We start from the raw sequence: 25,000 nt of genomic DNA, 5'->3' as shown, positions 1-25,000 counted from the left end.
ATCACTCTCTCACTCAATCGCTCTCACTCGCTCTCTTACTCACTCACTCACCCACCCACTCACTCGCTCGCTCACCCACTCACTCTCTCGCTCACCCATGCACTCACTGGCTCGCTCACTCACCCAGTTACTCTCTCGCTCACTCACCCACCCAGTTACTCTCTCGCTCGCTCACCCACTCACCCACTCGCTCACTCGCTTACTCACTCTCACACTCACTCATCCGTTCACTCTCTTGTTCACTCGCTCACCTACTCATTCACGCACTCGCTCACTTAGTCTCTCGCTCGCTCACCCACTCACTCTCTCGCTCACTCTCTCGCTCGCTCGCCCGCTCACTCTCTCGCTCACTCGCTCACTCACTCACTCTCTCGCTCACTCACTCTCTCGCTCACCCACTTACCCACTCACTCGCTCGCTCACTCACTCACGCACTCACCCACTCACTCTCTCGCTCGCCCACTCACTCTCTCACTCACTCACTCGTTCATGCACTCACCCACTCTCTCGCTCACACGCCCACTCACTCTCTCGCTCACTCATTCGCTTACTCACTCGCTCACCCACTCATCCACTCACTCGCTCACTCTCTCACTCATTCACCCACTGACACTCTCGTCCACTCACTCGCTCGCCCACTCACTCGCTCGCCCACTCACTCACTCGCCCACTCACTCTCTCGCTCGCCCACTCACTCTCTCGCCCGCTCGCCCCCTCGCTCGCCCGCTCGCTCTCCCGCCCGCTCGCCCGCTCGCCCGCCCGCCCGCCCGCCCGCTCGCCCGCCCGCGCACCCGCTCGCCCGCTCGCGCACTCACTCGCTCGCTCGCCCGCCCGCTCGCCCGCCCGCTCGCCCGCTCGCTCACTCACTCACTCCCTCGCTCGCTCACTCACTCGCTCACTATGACATACATGTTCGCCCGGGATCGCTCCCTGGAACTGGCACCCCCTCCCCACCACCCCCCCCCACCACAACTTTTTGTTTTGGGGGGAGGGGCGGCGGGGGGAGGGGCGGCGGGGGGGCAGCGGAGATGTTGCAGAGCTGCGACGGGTATCTGAGCGTGGAAATAACAAGGTGAGCAAGGGAGGGAGGGAGCGAGTGATTGAGTGGTTGAGAGATCGAGCGAGGGAGCGAGCGAGGGGACGAGTGAGAGTGAGCGAGCGAGGGAGTGATGAGTGAGCGAGGGAACGAGCGAGTGAGGGAGCGAGCGAGTGAGCGAGCGAGTGAGTGATGAGCGAGCGAGGGAACGAGCGAGTGAGTGAGTGAGCGAGCGAGCGAGGGAACGAGCGAGTGAGTGAGCGAATGAGCGAGCAAGGGAATGAGCGAATGAGTGAGTGAGCGAATGAGTGAGCGAGGGAGTGAGTGATGAGTGCGCGAAGGAGCGAGCTAGAGAACGAGAGAGAGAGTGAGCGAGCGAGTGAGTGAGTGAGGGAGTGAGCGAGCGAGTGAGTGAGCAAATGAGTGAGCGAGGGAATGAGTGAGCGAGGGAATGAGCGAATGAGTGAACGAGCGAGTGAGTGAGCGAGTGAGCGAGTGAGTGAGCGAGGGAGTGAGTGATGAGTGCGCGAAGGAGCGAGCTAGAGAACGAGAGAGAGAGTGAGCGAGCGAGTGAGTGAGTGAGGGAGTGAGCGAGCGAGTGAGTGAGCAAATGAGTGAGCGAGGGAATGAGTGAGCGAGGGAATGAGCGAATGAGTGAACGAGCGAGTGAGTGAGCGAGTGAGCGAGTGAGTGAGCGAATGAGTGAGAGAGTGAGCGAGCGAGGGAGCAAGTTAGAGAGTGAGTGAGCGAGGGAGCGAGTGAGCGAGCGAGGGAGTGAGCGAGTGATGAGTGAGTGAGCGAGGGAGTGAGCGAGGGAGTGAGAGAGTGAGTGAGCGAGTGATGAGTGAGCGAGGGAGCAAGTTAGAGAGTGAGTGAGCGAGTGAGTGAGCGAGCGAGGGAGTGAGCGAGTGATGAGTGAGCGAGCGAGGGAGTGAGCGAGTGAGCGAGCGAGGGAGTGAGCGAGTGATGAGTGAGCGAGGGAGTGAGCGAGGGAGCGAGTGAGCGAGTGAGAGAGTGAGCGAGTGATGAGTGAGCGAGGGAGCAAGTTAGAGAGTGAGTGAGCGAGTGAGTGAGCGAGCGAGGGAGTGAGTGATGAGTGAGCGAGTTGGAACAACAACCACAACAACAACCACAACAACAACAACCTCAACAACAACAACCACAATCTCGACCCTGACCACGGCCTGTCTGCAGGTACGCGCGTTGACAGGGGGGGTGGGGGTGGGAAAGGGGGGGGAGCCCCCTCCCCCCCAGCCCCCCCCGCCCCTCCCCCCCGCCCCTCCCCCCCCTCCCCTCCCCCCCAGCCCCTCCCCCCCAGCCCCTCCCCCCCACTCGTATAAACCCGCGAGGCGTTACCGCGGCGATTGACGCCGCTGCCTCGTGGTGGCCACGCAGCGGCGCGTTCCCAATGTCGCAGTGGGGGGTGGGGGGGGTGGGGGGTGGGGGGGGTGGGGGGGTGGGGGGGTGGGGGAGGGGGGGTGGGGCGTGGGGGGGGTCCTCGCAGTGAGTTACAGCGGGGGCCAGCGGCGTCTACAACCACGCCACCCACCCCACACAAACCCACCCCCCCACCCAAACCCCACCCACCCCCCACCCCCACACCCCACCCACCTACCCACCACCAACCCACCCATGCTACCCACGCCATCCACACTACCCACAGCGCGCCACCCACCCCACACAAAACCACACCCCCCCACACCCAACCCACACCCGCCCACCCCCCACCCCCCACACCCCCCCCCACACACCACACACCCCAAACTACCGACACCACCACACCCACCCCCCACACACCAACCCCACCCACACCCCACGCCACCCCACTCACCCCAAACTACCCACCACCATCCCCATCCACCCACACCCTACCCACACCCACCCCCCCACCCCACCCACACACCCCACCACCACCCCCCACACCCACCTACCCACACTCCACCCACCCACCCACCCACACCCCACCCACCCACACTCCACCCACCACCCACACCCCACCCACCCACACCCCCCACCCCACCCCCCACCCCACCCCCCACCCACCCACCCACACCCCCCACCCACACCACACCCCCCACACCCACCCACACCCCCCCCACGCCCCCCCCACGCCCCACCCACCTGCGCCAGCCCGGAGTACATGCGCCCCATGGACTTGTAGTCGAGACCCTCGGAGCAGTTGACGACGATGACGTAGACGCCCAGCGCCTTGCCCAGCTCCTTCACCGTCTCCGTCTTGCCGGTGCCCGCCGGCCCCTTGGGGCAGCCGCCCCGGTGGAGACGCAGGGCGGTGGTCAGGGTCAAGAAGCACCTGGGGCAAAGCCGTGGGAGGGGGAGGGTCAGAGGTCAGCGAAAGGTCACCGTGATGTGGTGGAGACGCAGGGCGGTGGTCAGGGTCAAGAAGCACCTGGGGCAAAGCCGTGGGGGGGGAGGGAGGGGGAGGGGAGGGGGGGAGGGGGAGAGGGAGGTGAGGGAGGGAGGAGGTAGCGCCACCCTCACCTGTAGCCCCACCCTCACCTGTAGCCCCACCCTCACCTGTAGCTCCACCCTCACCTGTAGCCTCACCCTCACCTGTAGCCTCACCTGTAGCCCCGCCCTCACCTGTAGCCCCGCCCTCACCTGTAGCGCCACCCTCACCTGTAGCCTCACCCTCACCTGTAGCCTCACCTGTAGCCCCGCCCTCACCTGTAGCGCCACCCTCACCTGTAGCGCCACCCTCACCTGTCCGTGAGCGCGGTGATGACGAGGCGCCCCGAGTTGCCCAGGTACTCGTAGCCGTAGGGGAACTGCGAGTTGGTCTGCCGCACGACGCAGTCGTCCGCCTCCTGCACACAACAGACAAAGGTCCCCCGTGTAGCCTTGACAGACTGTAGGGGCAAGTGCTGTTAGCGAGCACCTGTGAAGGCTGGCACGGCACACGAGGGGGTGGGTGGCCAGCGCCACGCCTGATGTTTACACACCGCACCAGGTACTCATTTGAGGTTGAGTCGACCTAGGGGCGGCCCAGGGCCGGTTCAGATAATCGTCACCGGGGGTGGCCGTGAGCGGGAAATGAACCCGGGTCGCCAGGTTCGTAGCGCAGCGCTAACCGCTGCACCACCGCTCCCCACATACATACACACCGATAAACACACACAGACACCCACACGTACACACACACACAGTGACACACACACAGTGACACACACACGTACACACACACGTACACACACACAAATTGGTACACACATACACACACACGTACACACACACACGTACACACACACACAGTGACACACACACACAGTGACACACACACACAGACACACACACACACACACACACACAGACACACACACACAGTGACACACACACAGTGACACACACACACAGACACCCAAACATACACACACACACCGACACACACACACACAGACACACACACTGACACAGTGACACACACACACGTACATACAGACACACACACATACACACACACACAGACACACATATACACACACCGACACACACACAGTGACACACACACACACAGACACACACACACACAGTGACACACACAGTGACACACACACACACACGTACACACACACTGACACAGTGACACACACACACACAGACACACACACACAGTGACACACACAGTGAAACACACACATGTACACACACACACTGACACAGTGACACACACACACACAGACAGTGACACACACAGTGACACACACACACATGTACACACACACACTGACACAGTGACACACACACACGCGCGTGCAGCAGCAGCGGGGGTGGGGCAAGCACGCACAAAGGTGACCCGCGTAGCCTCAACAGGCTGCTGTGGGCAAGTGCTGTCAGCTGTGCAGCTTTCATGGACTTGCGCGGGCAGGCGGATGTGGCGGTGGTGATGAGAGTGGTGGTGGTCGTGGCGGTAGTGGTGGTAGTGGTGGTAGTGGTGGCAATGGTGGCGGTGGTGGTGGTAGTGGTGGTGGTGGTAGTGGTGGTGTTGATAGGGTTAGTGGTGGCAATGGTGGCAATGGTGGCGGTGGTGGTGGTAGTGGTGGTGGTGTTGGCGGCGGTGGTGGCGGTGCCGGTGGTGGTTGTGGCGGTAGTGGTGGGTGGTGGCGGTGGTAGTGGTGCTAGTGGTGGTAGCTCGCATTTTATCGACCCCCGCCTGCCGTTTGAGCCATTTACTTCCTCGGCGGTGATAAGGGTGGGGGGGGTGGTGGTGAGGGGTAGTGGGGGGGGAGGTGGTGAGGGTAGTGGGGGGGAGGTGGTGAGGGTAGTGGGGGGGAGGTGGTGATGGTGGTGGGGGGGAGGTGGTGAGGGTAGTGGGGGGGAGGTGGTGAGGGTAGTGGGGGGGAGGTGGTGAGGGGTGAGTGGGGGGGGGAGGTGGTGATGGTGGTGGGGGGGAGGTGGTGAGGGTGGTGGGGGGGAGGTGGTGAGGGTGGTGGGGGGGAGGTGGTGGTGCCTCGAAGAGACATACAAAACGAGGAGTACAAAGCGACATTAGGGGCTGGCGTGAAGAGTGCAAATTCAGCACCGTGCCGGGATAGGGGACCGCCGTGGGGGGGGGGTGGGGGGGTGGGGGCAGCCACCGCCACCACCACCACCACCACCGTCACTGCCACTGTCATCACCACCACCACTGCTACCGTCACCATCAGCGTCACAATAACAACCACCGTCACCACCACCGTCACCACCACCGTCACCGTCACCGTCCACCACCACCACCCACCCCCCCCACCCCCCCACACCACCACCCCCACACCACCCCACCCCACCACCACCACCACCCCCACCCCCACCACCCCCCACCACCCCCCACCACCCCCCCCACCACCACCACCACCACCCTCACCACAACCCCCACCACCCCCCACCCCCACCCACCCCCCACCCCCACCCACCCCCCCCACCACCACCCCACCCACCACCACCCCCACCACCCCCCCACCACCACCCCCCCACCCACCCACCACCCTCACCACCCTCACCACCCCCACCACCACCCCCACCACCACCCCCACCACCACCCCCACCACCACCACCACCACCCACCCTCACCACAACCCCCCACCACCCCCCACCCCACCACCCCACCCCCACCACCCCCACCACCACCCCCCACCACCACCACCCACACCACCCTCACCACCACCACCCTCACCCCCACCACCCTCACCACCCCCCCCCACCACCCCAACCCCCACCACCCCCACCACCACCCCCACCACCACCACCACCACCCCCACCACCACCACCCTCACCACCCTCACCACCCCCACCACCACCCCCACCACCCCCACCACCCCCACCCCCACCACCCCCACCACCACCACCCTCACCACCACCCCCACCACCACCCCCACCACCCCCACCACCACCCCCACCACCCCCACCACCACCACCCTCACCACCCCCACCACCACCCCCACCACCACCCCCACCACCACCACCACCCCCACCCCCACCACCCCCACCCCCACCACCCTCACCACCCTCACCACCCCCACCACCACCCCCACCACCCCCACCACCCCCACCCCCACCACCCCCACCACCACCCCCTCCACCACCACCCTCACCACCCTCACCACCCCCACCACCACCCCCACCACCACCCCCCACCACCACCCCCACCACCACCACCACCACCACCCTCACCACAACCCCCACCACCCCCACCCCCACCACCCCCCACCCCCACCACCCCCACCACCACCCCCACCACCACCACCCTCACCACCCTCACCACCCCCACCACCACCCCCACCACACCCCCACCACCACCACCCTCACCCCCACCACCCCCACCCTCACCACCCCCCCCACCACCCCAACCACCACCACCCTCACCCCCACCACCCCCACCCTCACCACCCCCCCCACCACCCCAACCCCCACCACCCCCACCACCACCCCCACCACCACCACCACCACCCCCCACCACCACCACCCTCACCACCCTCACCACCCCCACCACCACCCCCACCACCACCCCCACCACCCCCACCACCCTCACCCCCACCACCACCACCCTCACCCTCACCACCCCCACCACCACCCCCACCACCACCCCCACCACCACCCCCACCACCCCCCACCCCCACCACCACCCCCACCACCACCACCCTCACCACCCCCACCACCACCCCCACCACCACCCCCACCACCACCCCCACCACCACCCCCACCACCACCACCACCACCACCCCCACCACCCCCACCCCCACCACCCTCACCACCACCACCCCCACCACCACCCACCCCCACCCCCCACCACCCCCACCACCACCACCCTCACCCCCACCACCCCCACCACCACCCCCACCACCACCCACCCCCACCACCACCACCACCACCCTCACCCCCACCACCACCACCCCCACCACCACCCCACCACCACCACCCCACCACCACCACCCCCACCACCACCCCCACCACCACCCCCACCACACACCACCCCCACCACCACCACCCTCACCCCCACCCCACCACCCCCACCACCCCCACCACCACCACCCCCCACCACCACCACCCCCACCACCACCACCACCACCCTCACCCCCACCACCACCACCCCCACCACCACCCTCACCCCCACCACCCTCACCCCCACCACCACCACCCCCACCAACCCCCTCACCTTCTCCAGTAGGTACGCAGCTGGCTGAGCCAGTCGAAGGCGGTGGGGTCGGTGCAGCCGGTGCGAGCGAGTCGCTCTAACGACGTCGCGGTCGCGCACCCCCAGCGTGGCCAGCGCCACGAGGCGCAGGCGCTGGGGCCTGCTCAGGCTGCCGCGGATCGCCTCCGAGTAGCGGTGCAGCAGGGAGACCTGGGGGGGGGGGGGCGGCAGGTCACGTGGCAGGTCACGTGGTGGGTCACGTGGTAGGTCACGTGGTAGGTCACGTGGTGGGTCACGTGGTGGATCACGTGGTAGGTCACGTGGTGGGTCACGTGGTGGGGTCACGTGGTAGGTCACGTGGTGGGTCACGTGGTGGGTCACGTGGTGGGTCACGTGGTGGGTCACGTGGTAGGTCACGTGGTGGGTCACGTGGTGGGTCACGTGGTGGGTCACGTGGTGGGTCACGTGGTGGGTCACGTGGTGGGTCACGTGGTGGGTCACGTGGTGGGTCACGTGGTAGATCACGTGGTGGGTCACGTGGTGGGTCACGTGGTGGGTCACGTGGTAGGTCACGTGGTGGGGTCACGTGGTGGGTCACGTGGTGGGTCACGTGGTGGGTCACGTGGTGGGTCACGTGGTGGGTCACGTGGTAGGTCACGTGGTGGGTTGGTAACGCGGCCCGTCACGTAAGCAAGTTAGGTAGCTAGTTGAGGGTTGGTGGGGTGGTAGGGGTGGTGGTGGTGGTGGGGGGTGGTGGTGGTGGTGGTGGTGGTGGGGGGTAGTGGTGGTGGTGGTGGTGGTGGTGGTGGGGTGGTAGGGGTGGTGGTGGTGGTGGGGGGGTGGTGGTGGGGTGGTGGTGGTGGTGATGGTGGTGGTGGGGGGGTAGTGGTGGTGGGTGGTGGTGGTGGTGATGGTGGTGGTGGTGGGGTGGTGGTGTAGTGGTAGTGGGGGGGGTGATGGGGGGAGGGGGGTGCCCGTGCCCCCCTCACCTGCTTCTTCTTCAGAGTCTTCAGCGCCGCTGAGTCTCCGCGCTCCTTGGCGGCGCTCAGCGCCTTGTGGACGTCGCTCGTCCACTGCGCCTGGCTCGCTGTGAGCAGCAGCTGGGGGCGGTGACCAGAGACACACACAGACTCACCCACAGACTCACACAGAGACACACAGACTCACACAGAGACTCACACAGAGACTCACACAGAGACACACAGAGACTCACACAGAGACACACAGACTCACACAGAGACACACAGACTCACACAGACTCACACAGAGACACACAGAGACAAACAGACTCACACAGAGACTCACACAGAGACTCACACAGACTCACACAGTGACACACAGACTCACACAGAGACTCACAGAGCTCACACAGAGACACACAGACTCACACAGAGACTCACACAGACTCACACAGACTCACACAGAGACTCACACAGACTCACACAGTGACACACAGACTCACACAGAGTCACACAGAGACTCACACAGACTCACACAGTGACACACAGACTCACACAGAGACTCACAACTCACAGAGCTCACACAGAGACACACAGACTCACACAGAGACTCACAGAGCTCACACAGAGACTCACACAGAGACACACAGACTCACACAGAGTCACACAGAGACTCACACAGAGACTCACACAGAGACACACAGACTCACACAGAGACTCACAGAGCTCACACAGAGACACACAGACTCACCCACAGACTCACACAGAGACACACAGACTCACACAGAGACTCACACAGAGACACACAGACTCACACAAAAACTCACACAGAGACTCACACAGACTCACACAGACTCACACAGAGTCACACAGAGACACACAGACTCACACAAAAACTCACACAGAGACTCACACAGACTCACACAGAGACACACAGACTCACACAGAGACTCACACAGACTCACACAGTGACACACAGACTCACACAGAGACTCACAGACTCACACAGAGACTCACACAGACTCACACAGTGACACACAGACTCACACAGTGACACACAGACTCACACAGAGACTCACAGACTCACACAGAGTCACACAGAGACACACAGACTCACACAAAAACTCACACAGACTCACACAGAGACTCACACAGACTCACACTGACACACAGACTCACACAGAGACTCACAGAGCTCACACAGAGACACACAGACTCACATAGACACACACAGACTCACACAGTGACACACAGACTCACACAGAGACTCACAGAGACTCACACAGAGACTCACACAGACTCACACAGTGACACACAGACTCACACACAGAGATCCACAGACTCATACAGAGACCCACAGACTCACTCAGAGACCCACAGACTCACTCAGAGACCCACAGGGGACTCACGCACAGACACCCACAGACTCACACACAGTTACACACACACACGCACGTGCGCGCCCACACACACGAAGGCCCATTGCCCGCCACCCACGCCACCCACGCCACCCACACCACCCACGCCACCCACCACCACCCACGCCACCCACGCCACCCACGCCACCCACCACCACCCACGCCACCCACGCCACCCACGCCACCCACTCCACCCACACCACCCACTCCACCCACGCCACCCACGCCACCCACTACACCCACGCCACCCACGCCACCCACGCCACCCACGCCACCCAAGCCACCCACGCCACCCACGGCCACCCACGCCACGCACGCCACCCACGCCACCCACGCCACCCACGCCACCCACGCCACCCACCACCACCCCCACCACCACCCACACCACTCAAACCACCCACACCACCCACGCCACCCACGCCACCCACACCACCCTCACCACCCACCACCACCCACACCACCCAAACCACCCACCACCACCCCACCACCACCCACACCACCCAAACCACCCACACCACCCACACCACCCACACCACCCACCACCACCCAAACCACCCACCACCACCCCCACCACCCACACCACCCACACCACCCACCACCACCCACACCACCCACACCACCCACACCACCCAAACCACCCACCACCACCCACACCACCCACACCACCCACCACCACCCACACCACCCACACCACCCACCACCCCCACCACCACCCACACCACCCACACCACGAACCACCACCCACACCACCCACACCACCCACCACCACCCACCACCACCCCCACCACCACCCACACCACCCACCACCACCCCCACCACCACCCAAACCACCCACCACCACCCACACCACCCAAACCACCCACCACCACCCACACCACCCAAACCACCCACCACCACCCACACCACCCACACCACCCACCACCACCCACACCACCCACACCACCACCCACACCACCCACACCACCCACCACCACCCACACCACCCAAACCACCCACCACCACCCACGCCACCACCCACACCACCCACACCACCCACACCACCCACACCACCCTCACCACCCACCACCACCCACACCACCCAAACCACCCACCACCACCCACGCCACCACCCACACCACCCACACCACCCACACCACCCTCACCACCCACCACCACCCACACCACCCACACCACCCACACCACCCACACCACCCTCACCACCCACCACCACCCACACCACCCACACCACCCTCACCACCCACCACCACCCACACCAGCCACACCACCCACACCACCCAAACCACCCACCACCACCCGCACCACCCGCACCACCCGCACCACCCGCACCACCCAAACCACCCAAACCACCCACCACCACGCACACCACCCTCACCACCCACCACCACCCGCACCACCCGCACCACCCGCACCACCCGCACCACCCGCCCCACCCGCACCACCCACACCACCCACACCACCCACACCACCCACACCACCCTCACCACCCACCACCACCCACACCACCCAAACCACCCACCACCACCCGCACCACCCGCACCACCCGCACCACCCGCACCACCCGCACCACCCAAACCACCCACCACCACCCACACCACCCACACCACCCTCACCACCCACCACCACCCACACCACCCAAACCACCCACCACCACCCACACCACCCACACCACCCACCACCACCCACACCACCCAAACCACCCACCACCACCCACGCCACCACCCACACCACCCACACCACCCACACCACCCACACCACCCTCACCACCCACCACCACCCACACCACCCAAACCACCCACCACCACCCACACCACCCACACCACCCACACCACCCAAACCACCCACCACCACCCGCACCACCCACGCCACACACGCCACCCACGCCACCCAAGCCACCCACGCCACACACGCCACACACGCCACCCACGCCACCCACGCCACCCACGCCACCCACGCCACCCACGCCACGCACGCCACCCACGCCACCCACGCCACCCACGCCACCCAAACCACCCACCACCACCCCCACCACCACCCACACCACTCAAACCACCCACACCACCCACGCCACCCACGCCACCCACACCACCCTCACCACCCACCACCACCCACACCACCCAAACCACCCACCACCACCCAAACCACCCACACCACCCACACCACCCACACCACCCACACCACCCTCACCACCCACCACCACCCAAACCACCCACCACCACCCCCACCACCCACACCACCCACCACCACCCACACCACCCACACCACCCACACCACCCAAACCACCCACCACCACCCACCCCACCCACACCACCAACCACCACCCCCACCACCACCCACACCACCCACACCACCCACCACCACCCACACCACCCACACCACCCACCACCCCCACCACCACCCACACCACCCACACCACGAACCACCACCCACACCACCCACACCACCCACCACCACCCACCACCACCCCCACCACCACCCACACCACCCACCACCACCCCCACCACCACCCAAACCACCCACCACCACCCACACCACGCAAACCACCCACCACCACCCACCACCACCCAAACCACCCACCACCACCCACACCACCCACACCACCCACCACCACCCACACCACCCACACCACCACCCACACCACCCACACCACCCACCACCACCCACACCACCCAAACCACCCACCACCACCCACGCCACCACCCACACCACCCACACCACCCACACCACCCACACCACCCACACCACCCTCACCACCCACCACCACCCACACCACCCAAACCACCCACCACCACCCACGCCACCACCCACACCACCCACACCACCCACACCACCCACACCACCCTCACCACCCACACCACCCACACCACCCACACCACCCTCACCACCCTCACCACCCACCACCACCCACACCACCCACACCACCCTCACCACCCACCACCACCCACACCAGCCACACCACCCACACCACCCACACCACCCAAACCACCCAAACCACCCACCACCACCCGCACCACCCGCACCACCCAAACCACCCAAACCACCCACCACCACGCACACCACCCTCACCACCCACCACCACCCACACCACCCGCACCACCCGCACCACCCGCACCACCCGCACCACCCGCCCCACCCGCACCACCCGCACCACCCGCACCACCCACACCACCCACACCACCCACCACCACCCACACCACCCACACCACCCTCACCACCCACCACCACCCACACCACCCAAACCACCCACCACCACCCGCACCACCCGCACCACCCGCACCACCCAAACCACCCACCACCACCCACACCACCCACACCACCCTCACCACCCACCACCACCCACACCACCCAAACCACCCACCACCACCCACACCACCCACACCACCCACCACCACCCACACCACCCAAACCACCCACCACCACCCACGCCACCACCCACACCACCCACACCACCCACACCACCCTCACCACCCACCACCACCCACACCACCCAAACCACCCACCACCACCCGCACCACCCGCACCACCCACCACCACCCACACCACCCACACCACCCTCACCACCCACACCACCCACACCACCCACACCACCCACACCACCCTCACCACCCTCACCACCCACCACCACCCACACCACCCACACCACCCTCACCACCCACCACCACCCACACCACCCACACCACCCACACCACCCACCACCACCCGCACCACCCGCACCACCCGCACCACCCGCACCACCCAAACCACCCAAACCACCCACCACCACGCACACCACCCTCACCACCCACCACCACCCACACCACCCAAACCACCCACCACCACCCACACCACCCACACCACCCACCACCACCCACACCACCCACACCACCCTCACCACCCACCACCACCCACACCACCCACACCACCCACACCACCCTCACCACCCACCACCACCCACACCACCCACACCACCCTCACCACCCACCACCACCCACACCACCAACACCACCCACACCACCCACACCACCCAAACCACCCACCACCACCCGCACCACCCGCACCACCCGCACCACCCAAACCACCCAAACCACCCACCACCACGCACACCACCCTCACCACCCACCACCACCCGCACCACCCGCACCACCCGCACCACCCGCCCCACCCGCACCACCCGCACCACCCGCACCACCCACACCACCCACACCACCCACCACCACCCACACCACCCACACCACCCACCACCACCCACACCACCCAAACCACCCACCACCACCCGCACCACCCGCACCACCCGCACCACCCGCACCACCCGCACCACCCAAACCACCCACCACCACCCACACCACCCACACCACCCTCACCACCCACCACCACCCACACCACCCAAACCACCCAAACCACCCACCACCACCCACACCACCCACACCACCCACCACCACCCACACCACCCAAACCACCCACCACCACCCACGCCACCACCCACAACACCCACACCACCCACACCACCCACACCACCCTCACCACCCACCACCATCCACACCACCCAAACCACCCACCACCACCCGCACCACCCGCACCACCCGCACCACCCACACCACCCAAACCACCCACCACCACCCACACCACCCACACCACCCTCACCACCCACCACCACCCACACCACCCAAACCACCCACCACCACCCACACCACCCACACCACCCACCACCACCCGCACCACCCGCACCACCCACCACCACCCACGCCACCACCCACACCACCCACACCACCCACACCACCCACCACCACCCACACCACCCAAACCACCCACCACCACCCGCACCACCCGCACCACCCGCACCACCCGCACCACCCGCACCACCCACCACCACCCACACCACCCACACCACCCTCACCACCCACCACCACCCGCGCCACCCGCGCCACCCGCGCCACCCGCGCCACCCGCGCCACCCACACCACCCACCACCACCCACACCACCCTCACCACCCACCACCACCCACCACCACCCACACCACCCAAACCACCCGCACCACCCGCACCACCCGCACCACCCGCACCACCCACACCACCCACCACCACCCACACCACCCTCACCACCCACCACCACCCACACCACCCACACCACCCACCACCACCCGCGCCACCCGCGCCACCCGCGCCACCCGCGCCACCCGCGCCACCTGCACCACCCGCACCACCCGCACCACCCGCACCACCCGCACCACCCACACCACCCAAACCACCCTCCACCACCCACACCACCCACACCACCGACACCACCCAAACCACCCACCACCACCCATGCCACCCGCACCACCCGCACCACCCGCACCACCCGCACCACCCGCACCACCCGCACCACCCAAACCACCCACCACCACCCACACCACCCACACCACCCAAACCACCCACCACCACCCGCACCACCCACGCCACCCACACCACCCACACCACCCAAACCACCCACCACCACCCGCGCCACCCACGCCACCCACGCCACCCACGCCACCCACGCCACCCACGCCACCCTCGCCACCCACACCACCCACACCACCCCGCACCACCCACACCACCCACACCACCCACACCACCCGCACCACCCACGCCCGGCTACCTGTCCCGGCCACTCCCGGATCCACTTGTCGCGTTTGCCGCCGCTCTTCCTGAGCGCCAGGAGGCAGTCACGCAGCAGCTCCCTGAGCGTGTGGCGCATGGCGCGCTCAGCGTCACACAGCCACGCCTGGAGAGACACACAGACACACGCAGAGAGACACACAGCCACGCAGAGAAACACACAGACACGCGGACACACAGACACACACAGTCACGAAGCAGCTCCCTGAGCGAGTGGCGCATGGCGCGCTCAGCGTCACACAGCCACGCCTGGAGAGACACACAGACACGCAGAGAGACACACAGACACGCAGAGAAACACACAGACACGCGGACACACAGACACACACAGTCACGAAGCAGCTCCCTGAGCGTGTGGCGCATGGCGCGCTCAGCGTCACACAGCCACGCCTGGCGAGACACACAGACACACGCAGAGAGACACACAGCCACGCAGAGAAACACACAGACACGCGGACACACAGACACACACAGTCACGAAGCAGCTCCCTGAGCGAGTGGCGCATGGCGCGCTCAGCGTCACACAGCCACGCCTGGCGAGACACACAGACACACAGACACGCACAGACACGCAGACAGACACACACAGACACGCAGACAGACACACACACAGACACGCACACAGACACACACACAGACACGCACACAGACACACACACACAGACACACACACAGACACACACACAGAGACTTAGTGACACACAGACACACACACACAGACACACACACAGACACACACACACACAGACACGCACACAGACACACACACACAGACACACACACAGACACACAGACACACACACAGAGACTTAGTGACACACAGACACACACACACAGACACACACACAGACACACACACACACAGACACGCACACAGACACACACACACAGACACACACACAGACACACAGACACACACACAGAGACTTAGTGACACACAGACACACAGCCACCCAGACACACAGACACACAGACACGCAGACACACAGACACACACAGACACACACACACACACAGACACACAGACACACACACAGACACACAGACACACAGACACACAGACACACACACGCAGACACGCAGACACGCAGACACACAGACACACAGTCACACACACACACAGTCACACAGACACACAGACACGCAGACACGCAGACACACAGTCACACACACACACAGTCACACAGACACACAGACACACAGACACGCAGACACACAGACACACAGACACACAGACACACACACACACAGTCACACAGACACACAGACACACAGACACACAGACACACAGTCACACACACACACAGACACACAGACACACAGACACACAGACACGCAGTCACACAGACACACAGACACACAGGCACGCACACACAGACACGCAGACACACAGACACACAGACACACAGTCACACAGACACACACAGACACACACAGACACACAGACACACACAGACACACAGACACACACACAGACATGCAGTCACACACACAGACACGCAGACACACAGAGAGACACGCAGACACGCAGACACACAGTCACACAGTCACACACAGACACACACAGACACACACAGACGCACACAGACACGCAGTCACACAGACACACAGACACACACAGACACACAGACATCCAGGCAGGTGAGCGACGTGGGGGGTGAGTGACATGGGGGGGGTGAGTGATTGAGGGGGGGGGGGGGGTGAGGGACGAGGGGGGGGGGACGAGGGGGGGGGGGTGTGGGTGGTGATTGAGGGGTGAGGGACGAGGGGGGAGGGTGAGGGACGAGGGGGGGGGGACGAGGGGGGGGGGTGGGACGAGGGGGGGGGGTGAGGGACGAGGGGGGGGGGTGAGGGACGAGGGGGGGGGGTGAGGGACGAGGGGGGGGGACGAGGGGGGGGGGTGGACGAGGGGGGGGGTGAGGGACGAGGGGGGGGGGCGAGGGGGGGGGGTGGACGAGGGGGGGGGGGTGAGGGACGAGGGGGGGGGGGCGAGGGGGGGGGGGTGTTGAGTGGCCACCTCGACGGGCCCCTCGAGCAGCACGGCGGCTGAGAAGTTGACGACTTCCCCGTCAGACGAGGACATCGCCGTGGCCTCCATCCTGCGTGAGGGCCCCGGCACCTGGAGGGTGAGCAGGTGGGTGAGTGGGTGGGTGGGTGAGTGGGTGGGTGGGTGAGTGAGTGAGTGGGTGGGTGAGTGAGTGGGTGGGTGAGTGAGTGGGTGGGTGAGTGAGCGGGTGGGTGAGTGAGCGGGTGGGTGAGTGAGTGGGTGAGTGGGTGGGTGGGTGAGTGGGTGGGTGAGTGGGTGGGTGGGTGGATGGGTGGGTGAGTGAGTGGGTGAGTGGGTGGGTGAGTGGGTGGATGGGTGGGTGAGTGAGTGGGTGAGTGAGTGGATGAGTGGGTGAGTGGGTGAGTGGGTGAGTGAGTGGGTGGGTGGGTGAGTGAGTGGGTGTTTGAGTGAGCGAGTGGGTGAGCGAGTGAGTCAGTGAGTGAGTGAGTAAACCGGTGTTTGAGTGAGCGAGTGGGTGAGCGAGTGAGTCAGTGAGTGAGTGAGTGAACCGGTGTTTGAGCGAGCGAGTGGGTGAGCGAGTGAGTCAGTGAGTGAGTGAGTAAACCGGCGTTTGAGTGAGCGAGTGGGTGAGCGAGTGAGTCAGTGAGTGAGTGAGTAAACCGGCGTTTGAGTGAGCGAGTGGGTGAGCGAGTGAGTCAGTGAGTGAGTGAGTAAACCGGTGTTTGAGTGAGCGAGTGGGTGAGCGAGTGAGTCAGTGAGTGAGTGAGTAAACCGGCGTTTGAGTGAGCGAGTGGGTGAGTGGGTGAGTGAGTGGGTGGGTGGGTGAGTGAGTGGGTGGGTGGGTGGGTGAGTAGGTGAGTGGGTGAGTGGGTGAGTGAGTGGGTGGGTGGGTGAGTGAGTGGGTGTGTGAGTGAGCGAGTGGGTGAGCGAGTGAGTCAGTGAGTGAGTGAGTGAACCGGTGTTTGAGTGAGCGAGTGGGTGAGTGGGTGAGTGAGTGGGTGTTTGAGTGAGCGAGTGGGTGAGCGAGTGAGTCAGTGAGTGAGTGAGTGAACCGGTGTTTGAGTGAGCGAGTGGGTGAGTGGGTGAGTGAGTGGGTGGGTGGGTGAGCGAGTGGGTGTTTGAGTGAGCGAGTGGGTGAGCGAGTGAGTCAGTGAGTGAGTGAGTGAACCGGTGTTTGAGTGAGCGAGTGGGTGAGCGAGTGAGTCAGTGAGTGAGTGAGCGAGTGAGTCAGTGAGTGAGTGAGTAAACCGGTGTTTGAGCGAGCGAGTGGGTGAGCGAGTGAGTCAGTGAGTGAGTGAGTAAACTGGTGTTTGAGTGAGCGAGTGGGTGAGCGAGTGAGTCAGTGAGTGAGTGAGCGAGTGAGTCAGTGAGTGAGTGAGTGAACCGGTGTTTGAGTGAGCGAGTGGGTGAGCGAGTGAGTCAGTGAGTGAGTGAGCGAGTGAGTCAGTGAGTGAGTGAGTAAACCGGCGTTTGAGCGAGCGAGTGGGTGAGCGAGTGGGTTCGTGAGTGAGCGAGTGAGTTCGTGAGTGAGTGAGTAAGTGAGTGAGTGAGTAAGTGAGTGAGCGAGTAAACCGGCGTTTGAGCGAGCGAGTGGGTGAGCGAGTGAGTTCGTGAGTGAGCGAGTGAGTTCGTGAGCGAGCGAGTGGGTGAGCGAGTGAGTCAGTGAGTGAGTGGGTGGGTGGGTGAGTGGGTGGGTGAGTGGGTGGGTGGATGGGTGGGTGAGTGAGTGGGTGAGTGGGTGGGTGAGTGGGTGGATGGGTGGGTGAGTGAGTGGGTGAGTGGGTGGGTGAGTGGATGAGTGGGTGAGTGGGTGAGTGGGTGAGTGAGTGGGTGGGTGGGTGAGTGAGTGGGTGTTTGAGTGAGCGAGTGGGTGAGCGAGTGAGTCAGTGAGCGAGCGAGTAAACCGGCGTTTGAACGAGCGGGCGAGCGTTGCGGGCGGGCGAGTGTCGACCGCCCCGACCTTCTGGATGGCGAGTGACTTGATGTTGTCGAAGCACTTCTTGAGGTGCGGCTGCACGGCTGCGGGGTTACGCGCCTGGCCCAGGATCTCAAGGAGTTCATCGTTGGACAGGAAGTAGAAGCGAGGGAACACCTGTGGGTGCGGACATCGTACATCGAGAGCGCTGAGTTTGCACCGCAGGAAAGGAATCCGATGAGCTATGAAGACCTTTTTTTTCCATCCGCACATGTCCAGGAAGGGGGCACGGGGTGAGAATTTTTAGAATGATATCTTACCTGGTGAAATTAATAAGAAATAAATTGTTTCTATTTTAAGTTTGTTTATACCGCAGGAGACCAGATGCCAGGGTCGGGATCGAACCCACGACCTCCTGCATACCAGGCGAGATAGTCAACATCTCCTAGCCACCGTGATGATGACGATGATGAGAGACACCACAAACTCCAAATATACATCAGGCATCAGGGTCGTGATCGAACCCACGACCTCCTGTGTACCAGGCAGTCAACATCTCCTAGCCACCGTGATGATGACGATGATGAGAGAGAGAGAGACACACAAACTCCAAATATACAGCAGGCGTCAGGGTCGGGATCGAACCCACGACTTCCTGTGTACCAGGCAGTCAACATCTCCTAGCCACCGTGATGATGACGATGATGAGAGAGAGAGAGACACACAAACTCCAAATATACAGCAGGCGTCAGGGTCGGGATCGAACCCACGACTTCCTGTGTACCAGGCAGTCAACATCTCCTAGCCACCGTGATGATGACGATGATGAGAGAGAGAGAGAGACACACAAACTCCAAATATACAGCAGGCGTCAGGGTCGGGATCGAACCCACGACCTCCTGCGCAACAGGCGAGGTAGTCAACATCTCCTAGCCACCGTGATGATGATGATAGAGAGAGAGAGACACGCAAACTCGCCTGTCTCTTGGTCTCTAGGTACATGTCCAGCGACTTCTGGATGTCTTCCAAGGAGGCGATCATCTCCCCCAGCCTCTCCAGGAGCCCTGCGGAGCGTGCGGAGACACACAACGACAAAGGTCCCCCGTGTAGCCTCTACAGACTGCTGGGGCAAGTGCTGTTAGTAGCGAGTAGCAGCAGCGCCTATGAAGGTAGACACAGACAAAGATCCCCCGTGTAGCCTCTGACAGACTGTCGGGCAAGTGCTGTTAGTAGCGAGTAGCGAGCAAAGGCGGAGGGTGGTGGTGGTGGTGGTGACGGTGGTGGTGGTGGTGGGTGGTGGTGGTGGGTGGTGGTGGGTGGTCGTGGCGGTGGTGGTAGTGGTGGTGTTGGTTGGCGGTGGTGGTGGCGGTGGTTGAAGTGGTGGTGGTGTTGGTGGTGGTGGTGGTAGTAGTAGTAGTAGTGGTGGTGTTGGTAGTGGTAGTAGTAGTGGTAGTAGTAGTGGTGGTGTTGGTGGTGGTAGTAGTGGTAGTAGTGGTGGTGGTGGTAGTAGTGGTAGTAGTGGTGGTGTTGGTTGTGGTGTTGGTTGTGGTGGTGGTAGTAGTAGTAGTAGTGGTGTTGGTTGTGGTGGTGGTGTTGGTGGTGGTAGTAGTGGTAGTAGTGGTGGTGTTGGTGGTGGTGGTAGTGTTGGTGGTAGTAGTAGTGGTAGTAGTAGTGGTGGTGTTGGTGTTGTCGCTGCTAAAGAGGAGGCGGCTGCTGCTGCCGACCTGCGCGCTGTGCGCCGCGCAGGGCGTTGTTGTCTGCGGCGAGCGTCGCCATCGCCTCGCGCCACTCGCCGTCGATGGCGTCGAAGCGGCTCGACTCGAGCGGCAGCTGCTTGCGGATGTCCTCGCCCAGGAAGATGTTCTGCGTCGCACGGCGACACGCATGACGACACGCATGACGACACGCATGACGACACGCATGACGACACGCATGACGACACGCTCGACGACACGCTCGACGACGACACGCTCGACGACGACACGCTCGACGACGACACGCTCGATGACGACACATTACAACACGCTCGACAGCACATGCGATGACACGCTCGTGACGACACACTCATGACGACACGCATGACGACACGCATGACGACACGCATGACGACACGCATGACGACACGCATGACGACACGCTCGACGACGACACGCTCGACGACGACACGCTCGACGACGACACGCTCGACGACGACACATTACAACACGCTCGACAGCACATGCGATGACACGCTCGTGACGACACACTCATGACGACACGCATGACGACACGCTCGACGACGACACGCGCGATGACGACACGCTCGATGACGACACGCGCGATGACACGTGCGATGACACGCTCATGATGACACGCGATGACGACACACGCGATGACGACACGCTGATGACGACACACTTATGACGACACACTCATGACGACACACGCGATGATGACACACGCTGATGACGACACGCTGACGACGACACGCTGACGACGACACGCTGACGACACACTCATGACGACACACGCTCGTGACGACACGCTCGACGGCTGCGCGCGTCGTCACGCGGATGACGTTGATCGCGACAACCCACGTGATAATCACACAAACCAATCCAATGCCCTCCCCCCACGCCCCGTACCACGGATAGACTATTTCATCTCGACTCGACGGAACAAGAGCGCCCGCCCGACCCGCCGGTCCTCCACTCTCCTTTGATTAAAAGGAAATAAATTGTCGGGGCGATTTTTTTTGGGGGGGGAAATCACTTTGGCAGCGGCAGAGCTCGGCGCTTTGTGTTCGCGAGCGAACACACACGCAAAGCGACTTCCGTGCGCTGCGCCCCGACTCCATCCTCCTCCGCCTGCGGGCTCGGGCCCGCTGCCAGAACACAATCCGGCGGCGTGGTGGGCTCATCCGGTAGTGACCGGGGGATGTTGACCACCTCGCCTGGTGCGCAGGAGGTCGTGGGTTCGATCCAGACCCTGACGATGCCTGCTGCTGCGGTAGATTTGGAGTTTGCGTCTCTCTCTCTCTCATCAAAATCACGGTGGCTAGGAGATGTTGACCACCTCGCCTGGTACGCAGGAGGTCGTGGGTTCGATCCCGACCCTGACGATGCCTGCTGCTGCTGTAGATTTGGAGTTTGCGTGTCTCTCTCTCTCATCAAAATCACGGTGGCTAGGAGATGTTGACTACCTCGCCTGGTATGCAGGAGGTCGTGGGTTCGATCCCGACCCTGACGATGCCTGCTGCTGCTGTAGATTTGGAGTTTGCGTGTCTCTCTCTCTCTCATCAAAATCACGGTGGCTAGGAGATGTTGACTACCTCGCCTGGTACGCAGGAGGTCGTGAGTTCGATCCCGACCATAACGACGCCTGCTGCTGCTGTATATTTGGAGTCTGCGTGTCTCTCTCTCTCATTATCATCATCACGGTGGCTAGGAGATGTTGACTACCTCGCCTGGTACGCAGGAGGTCGTGGGTGTCAATCTCGACCCTGACGACGCCTGCTGCTGCTGTATATTTGGAGTCTGCGTGTCTCTCTCTCTCATTATCATCATCACGGTGGCTAGGAGATGTTGACTACCTCGCCTGGTACGCAGGAGGTCGTGGGTGTCAATCTCGACCCTGACGACGCCTGCTGCTGCTGTATATTTGGAGTCTGCGTGTCCCTCTCTCCCCGTGGTCCACGTAGATTTTTCTCGGGGCCCTCCGGATTTTTTCCCTTCCACATTTCATAATCGATGTCACCCACGCGTTCAGCAGAAATGTGGCTAACTGCTGTGAATATCCACGTGATGATGATGATGATGGTGATGATGATGATGATGGTGATGATGATGATGGTGATGATGATGATGGTGATGATGATGATGGTGATGATGGTGGTGATGATGGTGATGATGATGATAGTGATGATGATGATGGTGATGATGATGATGATAGTGATGATGATGATGATAGTGATGATGATGATGGGGATGATGATGATGATGATGGTGATGATGGTGATGATAGTGATGATGATGATAGTGATGATGATGATAGTGATGATGATGATGGTGATGATGATGATGGTGGCTAATCGCCACTTGGCAGAGCGATCATCATCTGCGATGGCTTCTGAAACAACCTCTACACAGCAGCTCAGCGCGGCCTCACTACCTGGGAAAATCAAAACAGTTCAATTGTAGTTTGCAAGATGGGCCCATCTTTTTGAAACTCCCTGCACATCCGTACCTCGTTCTATATTTAGCGATCGCTTATCCACTCGTCCATGCAACGGCGTTCACCGTGGGGTTGAGAGTGTTCCAATTAGCCAAATTATTTCCCCTCCCATTTCCACTTGGGCGGCAATGATGATGGTGGTGATGATAATTCTTTTTCATTTGTGTCTCGTTCATTTCGTGAGTGCCCGTCCCCATCCCCATCGTTATTAATGCCCCATTTGATATTAAAACGTGGCCGTGAAATGTTGGTGGGGTGGGTGGGGGGGGGTTGGTGGGTGGGTGGGTGGGGGTGGTCAAGGAGGGTGGGGGGAGGCTGTATAGTGTAGTGTATAGTAGTGTATAGTGTATAGTAGTGTATAGTGTAGTGTATAGTGTAGTGTATAGTGTAGTGTATAGTGTAGTGTATAATGTAGTGTATAGTGTAGTGTATAGTGTAGTGTATAGTGTAGTGTATAATGTAGTGTATAGTAGTGTATAGTGTAGTGTATAGTAGTGTATAGTGTAGTGTATAATGTAGTGTATAGTAGTGTATAGTGTAGTGTATAGTGTAGTGTATAATGTAGTGTATAGTAGTGTATAGTGTAGTGTATAGTAGTGTATAGTGTAGTGTATAGTAGTGTATAGTGTAGTGTATAATGTAGTGTATAGTAGTGTATAGTGTAGTGTATAGTGTAGTGTATAGTAGTGTGTAGTGTATAGTAGTGTATAGTAGTGTATAGTGTAGTGTATAGTAGTGTGTAGTGTATAGTGTAGTGTATAGTGTAGTGTATAGTGTAGTGTATAGTGTAGTATATAGTGTAGTGTATAGTAGTGTGTAGTGTATAGTGTAGTGTATAGTGTAGTGTATAGTGTAGTGTGTAGTGTATAGTGTAGTGTATAATGTAGTGTATAGTGTAGTGTATAGTGTAGTGTATAGTGACGTGTATAGTGTAGTGTATAGTGTAGTGTATAGTGTAGTGTATAGTGACGTGTATAGTGTAGTGTATAGTGTAGTATATAGTGTAGTGTATAGTGTAGTGTATAGTGTAGTGTATAGTGCAGTATATAGTGTAGTGTATAGTGTAGTGTATAGTGTAGTGTATAGTGTAGTGTATAGTGTAGTGTATAGTGTATAGTATAGTGTAGTGTATAGTGTAGTGTATAGTGTAGTGTATAGTGTAGTGTAGTGTGTAGTGTAGTGTGCGTGTGGGAGAACAAATCCATGACGAGCAC

General features: G+C 61.7%; 1 protein-coding gene across 1 annotated transcript in view; it reads right to left on the bottom strand.

The window, feature by feature from the left end:
• The window catches only part of LOC144952416 (dynein axonemal heavy chain 2-like), a 74,191-nt gene that overhangs the window by 30,614 nt on the left and 18,577 nt on the right, over positions 1–25,000 (bottom strand). The window contains 11 exon segments of the mRNA XM_078882812.1: positions 3,158–3,347; positions 3,758–3,868; positions 7,683–7,759; positions 7,761–7,871; positions 8,651–8,761; positions 15,632–15,822; positions 15,824–16,184; positions 17,669–17,770; positions 19,620–19,751; positions 20,553–20,638; positions 21,299–21,439. Coding sequence (XP_078738938.1) covers positions 3,158–3,347; positions 3,758–3,868; positions 7,683–7,759; positions 7,761–7,871; positions 8,651–8,761; positions 15,632–15,822; positions 15,824–16,184; positions 17,669–17,770; positions 19,620–19,751; positions 20,553–20,638; positions 21,299–21,439 — 1,613 coding nt within the window.

The sequence above is a fragment of the Lampetra fluviatilis genome, chromosome 67 (genome assembly GCF_964198595.1).
Source record: "Lampetra fluviatilis chromosome 67, kcLamFluv1.1, whole genome shotgun sequence".
NCBI lineage: Eukaryota > Metazoa > Chordata > Hyperoartia > Petromyzontiformes > Petromyzontidae > Lampetra > Lampetra fluviatilis.
This window is presented reverse-complemented; position numbering and strand designations above follow the sequence as displayed.